General features: G+C 44.5%; 1 protein-coding gene across 1 annotated transcript in view; it reads right to left on the reverse strand.

Annotated features, from left to right (window-relative positions):
• Window positions 1-12,440, reverse strand: part of LOC131281880 (AF4/FMR2 family member lilli) — a 150,345-nt gene that overhangs the window by 45,668 nt on the left and 92,237 nt on the right. The window contains exons 2-3 of the mRNA XM_058311241.1: window positions 11,588-11,935; window positions 11,154-11,495 (exon numbers count right to left, since the gene is read on the reverse strand). Of these exons, the coding sequence (XP_058167224.1) occupies window positions 11,154-11,495; window positions 11,588-11,935 (690 nt within the window). The remainder of the gene's footprint in view (window positions 1-11,153; window positions 11,496-11,587; window positions 11,936-12,440) is intronic.

Below are 12,440 nucleotides of genomic sequence, written 5' to 3' on the forward strand. Positions count from 1 at the left end.
GCTCGCGTTGTTACTATGAATTATGGTGCAAGTTTTCGCTTACCATTACCTCGATCGCTTTCTTTCGGTTCTTTATTCCATCTTTTGACCAGCTTTGCGTATTTCCTCCCCGGTAAAAAAATATGCTGCTTCCTTTGATAACGAGGGAAAAATGACCCACCAGGATTATGACGTTGGAAGAGGAAAAGTTGGAGAGGAAAAAAAGTATCTTACAGAACCCACTGAGCACTAATGCACTTTCGAACGCACGTCCGCATATCCACCTCCAACGCTCTAGGAATAAAGTTTCCAATCGAACGGTTTCCAATCGTTTCCACCGGCCGGAAAGTGCGGCTCACTGCAGACCAATAAGTTGAGTCCACAAAGCGTAGGAAGGAGAAATGAGCGGGTGGTAGTGAAACGAAATTGACGAAAGAAAAGAAAAATCTGCATGTGTCATTCGGATGATAGTGGGCGGATGGAAACATGATAAATGCGATTATTTTCCTCCACCGCGCGAATGACCCGACTGGCGGACAAGAAATGGAATACGACGATCCAATATTTCAAAGGCACCAGGTACAGTTCTGGGATGCTTTTATGCAAAGGAAAATAGAACCACCGTTTAAGTCAAGGAGTTAACAAGAACACGCAATATTTTCCATACTAAAATAGAAAACTTTGCCATTCTTGGAATTTAACAATGAATTGGTCTTATCTACTTTCCCATTTAAACAGAATATGGAGTAAAAACTAATTTTGTCCCATGTTTGTACGGCAGAACGGAAAACATCGTAAATGAAATTAATTTTACGTTCATAAAATTCTTGTTAAGGCTTCAGCTCTTGTTGAAATTTCTCTGCGATTTTACGACATGAAGATGTAACATAACTGCCTTCATGGTCTTCCCATTATCATTAGATGAGATGAAAAATCATCATAATGCTAATGCTAGACACTTCCACACATTCAAGAAACCCCGGCAAAATCGTGTAAACGTGCGGAAAATGTCAACGGTGAAATATTGGATGATGGGGATTTGATACAAGGCTTTTCATGTAATTTTACAGATTGCCAGGTACGTTCGTTGTTCTGTCATCCACGCTCGTCGTTTCACACGACAGCGTTCTAGCTTCGTAGAATTACTTCTCCACAAGACATGGAAAACAATATAAAAAGAAGCCCATGAAAAGAAGACGTCCAATCCATTGAGACATTTTCCTTTACTGTCGACGTACACGATCGTTAATGTCACCATTATACAAAAATGGTCATTTTAAACGGGCGAAACGAAGCTATCTTCGAGGCAACTATTGTATTCCTTGGATGCTGTCTGGTTTGGCAATCACAATCTCTGTTTCTCTCTCTCTCTCTTTTACCAAAATATTTCTGTACCGAAAAGGTGCTTCATTGCGTACCCAAAGAAAAAGGACTTCCAAGTCGCTTCTTCATATTAAGTTCTTCTGCTGTTCTTCTGTTCGTGCATGTCAATTTATTCCTACAATGCATGTTGAAATGTCGAGCTTTTTCGGTAAAAAAAGTAAACAGGTTCGGTTTGATGTGGCGTGAAACGTGGTATCTAGCGAATAATAATGATTCTATCAACCGCAGATTCGTAAAAGATGGTTGGTTTTAAAAGGCATAGAATTTTTTACTCAGTTTTTTTGTACACGCGTACACACCATATACATGCACACAATTAAGAAGAAAACATGGACGATTTCAGAGAAAAAGCGAATGAAGTCGAAGACTTTTAGGAATATGTTTATTTAAATCAACATGTTTCAGATAATGTACTTCAAATCGTGTTATAACGTAGTAAAAGTAAACCATTTGAGATGGAAAAATAGCGATGTGATGGGATGGGAACAAAACATTGTACCTCGTTAGAAACCAAATAAGCAAAAAATAGAATTGCAAATAAATTGATTGATCATGCAGGTGCCTGGAAGTGACAGTTTTGAATGTCGATTTCGTTCTGCGATAGAAAAACGCACGCATGTTGATTGAAAGAGTGGGGAAAAAGAGCAAAACGTTTAAAAAATAAAATAAAAATCTGAACAACTATCAATTCAGACTAACAACACATTCACCATATCCCCGTTGTGCTTCGTCTTCGTCGCCCACGTCACCGGGAGATTGAAATGAAAATATTGACAGGCAAACGAATCGACACAACGTTCGGATCTGACACACAGCTTTACTCTCCACTGCCTCCACTCCAGCCCGGCAAAATTAATTCGAGATAAATGTTTCTCATCACCGACAACAAGCTACAGATAAGCTGCCGAACCATTCGTATACAAACACGGAATCATTTATGGCGAAGAGAATTAATTGAAGCACCGGGTATTTTCCTTTGGTTTGCCCGGGTTGCTTGAAAATGTTACTCCTTCGCCGTTCGACAACAAACACCGTTGTATCGGAGGGGGTTTTGGGGTCGGGTGCACCTGAAGCATGTGCACATAACGAAGGCCTCGTCTCGTCTTCCTTCCTTGGGCTCGGAAGGAAACGGTACGATAAAAGCGAGCTATTCCGGGCTCAGAAAACCCATTCTGCTGGGAAATGAATTCATTTGCCGGTTTTGGCTCGTAATAGGATTAACTCGAGATCTGCTCGGGATGTACCATGCGCTCGGTTAACATACCGACGTGTGTAGTGCTCTTGTGTCCGTATAAATATGTGTGGACATAATGGGCTCTCGTTCGTGCAAGCGAATTGCCACTTTGCGGTAGGATTCGGGTTGGAAATGAAGCAGTCCCGATGTTTCCTGCACTAATAGCAACACAAGCACATACGCTCACAGACACACACATACGACAACGGGATGACAAACGGTGCCATCTCCGAACCGCGCATTGCCTCATAATTAATCAATCATGCGGCGAGCGGGATGATCAAATTTATGTAATGTTTATTTAGGACCGGCAACACCATTCACATGAAGACCACTTCCGCCTGCCGAGCCGTAGTTTAAACAATCGTATTTATTATCATATGCTCCGCCTGCCCCCTGCTGGTTGATTGTTGCCCTTCGCCTTCGTCAACTACAACTAAGACATCTTTCGTAAGGATCGCTTGGGGAAATGCCAACGCGTTATCACCGACGGGACATCATCGGAAGGTGCCAAAGTATTTTCCCAACCGAAACCGACTGCAAACAGAAACCTCCTCAAGAAGCCATAACAATTACCGTTCATGGGACTTGTGGTTTGATGGGTCACTTGGCGTGGCGTTTCCGGGTGAACGGTACAAGAGTTTCCACTTTACCCGTGCCGGGAGCGGTTCATATTTGGAGGTAATTTTCCATTTATTTCTATTAACAATCATCTAGCAACAAGACGGTAATGGAACGGTTGTGTACGGAATTATATCCACAGAGGTAAACTAAAAAAAGGACATGCTGAGAAGAGGTTCTATGCTGGTAATGTTGGTACATTGTCCTGAAACATTTTCTTTTTCCTTTACACCAAACACCAAACAGCCGCCAGGTGAAAATGAGGCAGCTGAAGCAAGTACAGGCCAACACGAGCAAAATAAATCTTGACCAACCAAAACGCATTAAACAAACCCATTAATGATAATGGATAAAATTATTCTCATTAGATCATCTTTTTTGTTTGTTGAAAAACGAAAAGATTTTGTGCAAACTATGCTTCTCGCTTTTAGGGAGCTGAAATATCATATTTTAGCAACTTCTTTCCTTTCTGCGTTTAGAGAGAAAAAAACGAAAAGCCTTCTTTTCTTTTTTTGGGTAAACGAAACGAAGCGTAAAGTTACATCGAGCAACTGCTTTCCTGAGCACTGCGGCCATGTTGAAGGTCGGTGAAAAGCGAAGGTTGCCGGTAAATGGACTGCAATACAATGTATCCATCATTATACGCTGGCGAAAAGCAGCGGACCATCGCTGCCGTTTTGCGAGAACGGTGGCTAAAAAAAAAGAAAAGAAAAAGTCGCGGTGGAAAAGCCGAGCAAATTCGTGTTTCGACCTGGTTTTCCATCATCCACGGAAGCGGGAGCTCATTATTTCGAGGACTGTGTTTGGTGCGGCCGAAACCCGCGCGTCGGATGCTGTGTGCCGATGAAGGACGCTCCACTTAGCCTCTCCAGCACACAAATCATCACCATCATCACTACAAACACACACACATACACACAAGTGCACAAGCCGACTGAAAACCGCACTTTATGTCAGCTCGTAGCGTCCATGCTCGGTGCGCGTGGCACAGCGTCAGCACAATGGAACGAATGTGGGACACACCGGAAGATCCGGAGGTAGAAAAGTAGGCAGAAAAAATCCCAAGCTACCAAACAGCGGACGAACGTACGGACCCGCCGTCTCGGCTTCTTCGAGCGGTGAATAAATGAAGGACAACCATCCATCTCTACCCTCCTCTTGGAGCACACGGGAACATGGTGGCATGAGTGGAACCCACCACCGGATGTGAACATTAAATTGCTTTCGCAACCGCTAATGCGTGCCGGACGGGATTTTTTACGATGCGATGCGGCAGGGAAAGGCTATTAGCATCACAATCGAAACCGAGTTCCGGGAGGGTTCTTTTTTTCTTCTCCCGAATTTATTTCTGTCCTCACAGATTTTTTTCCAGGAGATGGGTCACTTCCGATCTTGCCACTGTTACAAGCTAAGGCCCGACTGCTTCGGCGAGGGGTGGTAACAACAATTGAAGGAGAAAATGGATGGCAGCCGGAGGAAATATAAAATAAGATAGCCTGCGGTATGGCGGGAGGAATATAAAATGGAAGAAATTGTTGAGTTATGGTCGATAAATTTCGCGAAAATGGCTACCTCCTCCTTATACACAATATAGTGCGAAAAAAAAGTTCAAAAATATAAAACATTTTCTTAAGTTTTTGAAATTATATATTACCATTAAAATTACGGTAAATGCGTGTATAAAACAAGTGATATCATGAGAAATAAAAAACAAAATAGAGCATCATTTTTCTCATGACACATCAAGTACAGTTTACGATTCTCAAATGTTGGTCACTACGCTTCAGAGGGGGGAGAAAAATAGCTTGCCGCAAGGAAAAATTGATGACACCGGAGGTCGCGATTTGCTGGCGTGGTGATTGGATCGGAAATCAGGAAGTGCACTGGAGTGCACTTTTGATCGTATGACGGGGAACATTCACACTGCTGCTGCTGAAAATGTCCCATATCTACCGGTGTGTTCGGTGCCTTGTCCGAGCGGTGCTCTCGGAATTGATAGCGTTCGCGTTAGCTGTGATTGACATTTTGCGCACATGGAAGAACAAAAACGAGAAGCTGGCAAGCAAAAACCAGAAAGGAAGCACCAAAATGTGATATTTGTAGTCAGTGCGACATGACTTGTTTTTTGCCGAGGGTCTGTGTACCGATGGTGGGATTTCACCGAAACCATCTAAATTGTACCACGTTCTGCCCATAGGGTAGTGCGCACACACACACACAGAATCTACTCCTTTCATCGTTATGACCCCTAAGGACTCACTTCGGACAAGCGAGCAGAAGGGTGGAACTCATTCTGCTTGGACGCGCAAAACCCCGGGACCAGTGTTTTCCACTTGGAAAGCACATTGCGGCCAAATTGAGACAATTGATGACAACGATCTCGTGTGGTTGTACATTAAGTCGAACGGTGGGAGAAAATGTACGATGTAAAATAAAATTGCTAAGACACGCGAAATTATTAGCAAGAAGGTAGTTTATATTTTTTCAAAGGTAAAAGGTATTGGAAAAGAAATTTTTCTTTAGTACCAGTTTAACTTCATTTTATTTAAAAAGAAGAAGCAGTTAACAACACAAAAACTATTAAGAGACCAACTTTGTTTGCTACACAACATTACATCAGGGTGATTTCTTTGAATTTTCCACTATTGACGACGGAAAAGATTTTCACGCCCCAGTTAGGCGCACAGTCGGAAGTATCATTTCATGGATGGCGCTCATTAAAACGGTCCTCGTTAAAACAGCGTACCGTCTCTACTAGCCTTTTTGATCTACGGTGACATTTCTGAAGCCCATCATCATCATCAGCATCGCTGATGCCATTTTGCAGTGGCACAGTGAAAAACTAGAAAAAAAAATAATAGAAGAACCGGAATAGGGCCATCAGCAGAAAGGAGGCAGTTTTGCAACCGTGTGGGTTTTTTTCGCCCGTACCGCGCTCCTTTCTCCCCCCTCATCACCACCCCCGTACCCTTTGGTGACCCGTTTAAAATTCCACACAACTTTCTCGCTCGACCAACCAGCAGAGCTCAATTGTGCTCATTGTACCCGGGGGTGGGGAGGTGCAGTTGTCTATTGTTGCACAACACCACCCAGCCCACGTCGCTAACATTCTCTACCGAGGCAGAGCGGAAAAAAAGGCTTCACCACAGCCCAGCCTAAAGGGATGATTAATTTAAAATTAGATTCAATTGTAACATTCGTTTGAGACGGTGGAAAAGAAAGTTGTTCCTTGAGTTGATGGCGCGGGGAAAAGATAAAATTGAAGCATTGTTTCGCAAGGTTTCACAGAATGGCAGTGTGAGCAAGAAAGCCCAAGAAAAGTGGGGATTCAAATGATTTTCCGCTAATGAGACAGCCACCAACGGAGATGGATGATTGCTACGAGCTAATGAGCACTATAGAGGAGTGCATTTTCAGTGATTTCATTTGATGCCACCGGAACTGAAAGTTCATGATTTTTGTGCATGTTTTAAAAAAAGTTTCTTAATGTATTACGTAAAAGTTCCACTCATGAATTTATATTAAAAACCATCGAAAATAACCTAAGTCTCCAGCATTCGTGTTGTAATTGAACCGAAACAATGAGCCCACCATCGCGGTAACGATCCATTAGGGAAGCTTTGCAATCAATTTACAGCGCCGTCATCATTATCGAACCGAAACCCGAACACCCTAACGGAAAATCCCAGCGAGGAATCAAAACCCGGGATGGTCCGGTGGTTTCGGCGTAGCCTTCGGTTGGACCCCGTCACAACGGGGACGGTCATTAATAATTGCGATGTTATTGTACGTCAAAGTGTCCTTTCCGTGATGGCGGTCCCGTTGCTGACCGAGCGGAAGTGAAAATCGATGCGCTCCGCCACTCGCCATTGTCGCTTTTCCGTTCGCTTCGTTACTCTTTGGGGTGGTAGCGCTTCTCGCGGTTCATCTGTTTTCCCGGTGGGTTATTACAGTTGACAAACGAACGTTCCGTCCTCATTCAATGCACAAACAGTCGGTTATGATCGGAGGTCGGAGCTAATAAGGGCATCGGCGCGGGATGCTAGGAGTTTGAGTTGAGTTTTCATCATCCAATGTTTCCATCCAGATACTAATAATTGGAAAGCGAGAGCACTATTTTCCATAGCAGAAGCTGAGAGGGGACGAAAATAAAAGCGACAAAAATGTGTTGTGTAACCGAATGGATGGTGGTCGAAATGAACGAAGGGTCGGAACAATACCGCCTGACCTCAGCACAAAAAAAAAAGAAAATGTTCACCATTTCAGTGATAGAGAATGGAAAAAAACCTCCTATATTTTCCATCATCACCCCACTTCGATAGCACGAAAGTGTCCCAATTTAGTGCAGGCTGGAAACACATCAACGGACGCCGGAAGGACATGACAAAATCATTCACAGTAATTACCAGCGACCAGGCGCCTCCATCGCCACGCAGAGACGACAGAAACATGGCAATAGTACTGGTAGTACCGTGGGGGTAGTAGTGGTACACGGGTTTTCCAAATAAATAGCAAACTTTGCGGGTGACGGGAAACGCCGTCTCATACGCGCGTCATCTTCGAGGTGACGGTTTTCCGTGTACAAATGGCACAGGATGAGTATCGATATTCCCTGCACGGATGAGTAAAAATCAGTCAACAAGATTTCACGTCTCAGCTTTCGTCCCTTTTAGCACAGGCTTAGCTAATTAGGCGAGTGACAGAATATTCCACCGAAAACCCCGTCCATCATCCAGCAAAAACGGGCGGCGGAAAGCCATATCAAGCAGTCTCATCGTTCGGGGGGAAGGAAAAATGGGAAATTCGGTACAAAAATAATTCCCAAAAGTAAATACCACCTCCAGCTCGAACCCGACACGATGGTGAATAAATTAGCGAAATGTAAAAGTGCCGCCGGTTCGTCGGGGTGGAGGTGGAGGAAAAGGCCAATGGAAAGCACGGAAGGCAGCTGCAAATTCAGAGAAATAACACATCATTCGTTCTCATCCCTCGGGTCGAGTTTGGGGAGAAAAGGAAAAGAAAGCGAGGTCTGACTGCTGGCAAGAGGCCAAAAATCCCGAAACGCTAAAACGGTCGTTCCATCGGAATGTGGTCGAAAGCGTGGCATTCCCGGGAGCCAACCAGTGCCCGGGATTCCAGGCGCCAGCAAAATGTGTGTCTGGTTGGGGGGGAAAAGTTGGCACGAGCACTTTTGCATGCTGATGCCATTAGCGCAAAGGGCATATGATGTCATGCCGGGGAAGCGTTTGGTTGTTACTTTATTTCTTCCTCCACTTTTTGCTCTTCTTCTAGAACATATGTCCAGCAACTGATGATGGTAGTTAGTGTGTAATTAAAAAACCAGATGAAGGAAAACGAATCGTATCATGTTGCGGGTGATGTTTAACCTTTCCACCGTCAAACATCATATTTTACCTTTCAAAAATTGAGGTAAAAAATGGTTATGAACAATCCTTGTGGTTCACTTTTGGTTATTTTCAAACATGAAAAAACGTCTCAACCTCAAACCACCCATAAAATTCAACTAGGTAAAAAGGACCTCTTGTCAAGCGTCTTGGGGAGAAATTATCCACCAACGCCAGATGGAGGAAGTGTTACGTTACAAAGGAAAAAGGTTTCTTTGTCAGGAAGCGCCTTGCAAGATTGAGTTTCCATCCCGGCGGACCAATGAAGCCAATCGAGGCGTCGGCACCGACTGATGCGACTGACTAGAATGGTTAATTTTCCGGTGGGTGAGCCCTTCAATAAAGCCTGACTACCGATGGGCGTCTGTTCAAAAGGCAGCTGCCCTCAATGTGGTGACTATTGATTATCCTCCTTAGTTAAAACGAACCACTCCGGTGGAACACATCGTCCCAAGACCAGGGAACCTTTTCCGTGAAGATCCCAGGGGAAAAGACGGCAGCGGCAAGCTGTGATTGGTCAGTATTCTGGGTGGATACTGTTTCCTTATCCCCCCGCTCGTTGTTTTCTTGTAAAGTAAGAAAGGGAAGCCGACTTGTTTGCGCCCGACGATGACGATGGGGAAAACGGCCCACCGAGATGGACGTTGTTAATGGAACATCATTACGCTTCGGGGGTGCGACAGATTTCAACCATCTGTTTCCTATCCCAGACTTTGCATTCATGGGGTTGAATAAGATGTTCTCGTTTGGAGCGGGTGTTTGGAACTAGTAACATGGTACACTTTTCGGACCTCCGAGGAGCTGCTGACCAGCAACCTGAACAATACTAAGCTGGCCAGAAAACCTCAACGATGTTAGATTTAAAATATCGCCGTTCGTAATGAGCTTCAATCTGGTTGTACACAAAATAACAAGCCCATGGAGATATACCGTATTTACAAAAGAGTTGCCAGGGAAACCCTTTCGCCTGAAAGAATAGACCCATTTGCATACGTTGCTGGCGACATTTGTTTCACAGCCTGCTCTTGCCTCATTCGCACCCGGCAGCTTGTGTACGAATCTCTATTTGTTCGTTTGATGAATGAACATTTGTTATACGGGTCGTTCTAGTTCGTGTTCAAGCCGAACGGGGAGTCTGCCCCTTCCTATGGGCCAACAAAGCCTTCGGGTTCACACATGCATTGCATGGGCACTCTAATTTATGTTTGTGCATGTTTGTCTGGAAAATTATGTTGGCCGGCAATGAGCGGGCTTTTGTTGTCTGGTTCGAAGGAGGGGCGGGATGAAAAAAGCTGTCGATTCTTTTGCCTGCTGCCCATTCCGCATTCTTTTGTCCTAGCTTACGTTTTTTTTTCTAACGCTTTCATTCGGGTGCAAAACATGTTTCACTCTATTCAAGCCACTCTCAACGTGTCGCCTTGGTAAAGTGAAATAAAACCCAGAGTGACGAATACGTTTCGGATTCGCCACCGACCGGCAGGGCGTTTTCGTGCTAAGTAGGGCAAAGAACAGGACCCAAATACAACACCCGAGGCGGAGCAAAATGCGCCAAGAGCACTCCACACACCAATGCAATTTATTTCATCCCAAAACTAACACACAACAGAAACATTCGTCATCTGCTTCGGATCGGCCAAGGGGTTTCTTTTTGGGTTGCTTATCATTTCTTGTCAGATTTTTATGGTGCAATCATGTTTTGACGAGGGATATGGAACCCTACGGTGCGAAGCCATTGAGCCGTTTGTCATCTTCCGCTGAGAGCACTGTTTCTTTTTCATCCACAATGATAGATAGCTTTATCTTCGAGAGAGAATGTGTGTTTGCAAATGATACGTATTTGTATGCATTTTTTTTCGTTTTCAATTTGCATTTATTTGAAATGGTATGTCAGAGTCGTGTACCTTTTATGAATAGAAAGTAAGGTTTTGTTTACTATCTTATAAAATTAATGTATCCCGTTTGCTAAAATTAATTAAACCGTACGAGATGATAAAGAAATCAAAAGAAAAATAACTTTAACCCTACCACGATCAAGGGAAATATGTTTCCCATCTACAAAACTTGTTACTGTTTGTTCAACTATTATCAAAACGATACTTTTGAAACGAAACATCAAAGAAAACATTATGTCAAAGGCGGCAAATGTCTTTCTGAACGAATAAACAAAAAAGAACTATCAAAATTAATTGCTCATAAACCAAACCATTCGTGCGTTCAACCAACAATATTTGGAAAGTTTATTGGACTTGATGAATTTATTATTTTTTTAAAGAGATGACTAAGATCTTTTTTAATATGTAATTTGTATTGGAAAGCAAAAAAGAGACATTCCGATACCATACCTATACTCGTCGTTTATTTACTTTTATGGTCCATAGGGAACAAATTTTTCCAATTATAGAAAAACCTACACAGACTGCTAAGTTTTTCTGGTGATATTCTCTTATTTTGCACCCCAAATGATGTGTTGTATTATCAATTTTAGTCTTCAATAGCTTATGGTCCTAAAGAGGTTAAAGGGTTTTACTCACCATGCTTACAGTCTGTTGATCAATCCCGTTCGAAAGAGCAACGGCACCGTTTCCGGCCGCACTTCCGTTGGCACCGGAGGCTCCGTTGTTGCTGCCAGTGTTCGTGCCGGCCCCGCTACCGTTCGCACTGACGTTGGTGGAGGCGCCCGGTGATCCACCGTTGGCGTTCATGGCGGCTGCTGCTGCGGCGGCGGCGGCGACGGCTACCATTCCGGCATTGGCCGCGTTGGCTCCTCCCGCTCCGCTGACCATCGTCGACGGGAGGGGTAGGGGCAGCGACACTGCTATCGAGGTCGCCGGTGGAGCACCCAGTACGGACTGTGGGCTGAATTGACTCACGGACTGTGGGAGAAGGAAAAGCGTTTGGAGGGCAAATCAAATTAAAACAGTTAAGTTTAGAGAAATATCAAATTAAAACTAGAAATATTGCTTACATTTCGCAACGACTGAGACGTGGCGGCGGCGTTGATTTGGGCCGCGGCGGCGGCGGCGGCAACTGCGACGGCATGCTGCTGCTGCTGCTGCTGTTGCTGTTGTTGCTGCTGCTGGCTGAGATGGTCCTGCTGCTGCTTGAGCGTGCTGAGCGAGTGCTGATCCAGTGCACCACCTCCTCCACCACCTCCGCCGCCTCCTCCTCCTCCGCCACCGGCGCTACCACCGCCGCCGGCCCCCGTCGCTCCCTTGACGACCTGCACCGAGAGGCTGTCTGTGCTAACGGTTTGTGCTGCTCCCGGCGGGAACCCGGGTGTGCCCGGAAACGGTCCCATCCCCTGGACCATCTGCTGTGGAACGAAAGCACAAAAACATAACAAACAAACAGATTAAAATTCCGTTTTAGCACAGTGGGGTTCAGTCGAGGCGGACAGCATGAAACTCTCTTCAAAACCCAAAAACGCAGTATCTCATTAGCCCGCATTTTAATTCACGAGTTTGTCAAGTTTTTTTTTTGCCAGCAACGTGGAATGCTGGTGGAACGACGGTGCATAACATTTTCATAATAATGACCAGCAGAACGGTGAAAGGCATGATTTAACACAAGGACTTCCCAAAACGAAACTACGGTGTGGTTCCCAGGACATTGAAAACACTTTTCAGAACGGTCCCCCGAGTGTGCAAACGACGACCTTTGAGAGTCCCCCATTTTGTCTACATCAAAAGAACGCTTCCGACTATGGTCGCTGTGAACACAATCTGAGGGACAAGAGCTCCTTAACAAAAGTCTTCCGAATAATCGAACCCTTGGGAAATTATATCATCGGAAGGGTTTTATTTTTAACCACCGAGAAA

Source organism: Anopheles ziemanni, chromosome 2, assembly GCF_943734765.1.
Source record: "Anopheles ziemanni chromosome 2, idAnoZiCoDA_A2_x.2, whole genome shotgun sequence".
In the NCBI taxonomy this organism is placed as follows: domain Eukaryota; kingdom Metazoa; phylum Arthropoda; class Insecta; order Diptera; family Culicidae; genus Anopheles; species Anopheles ziemanni.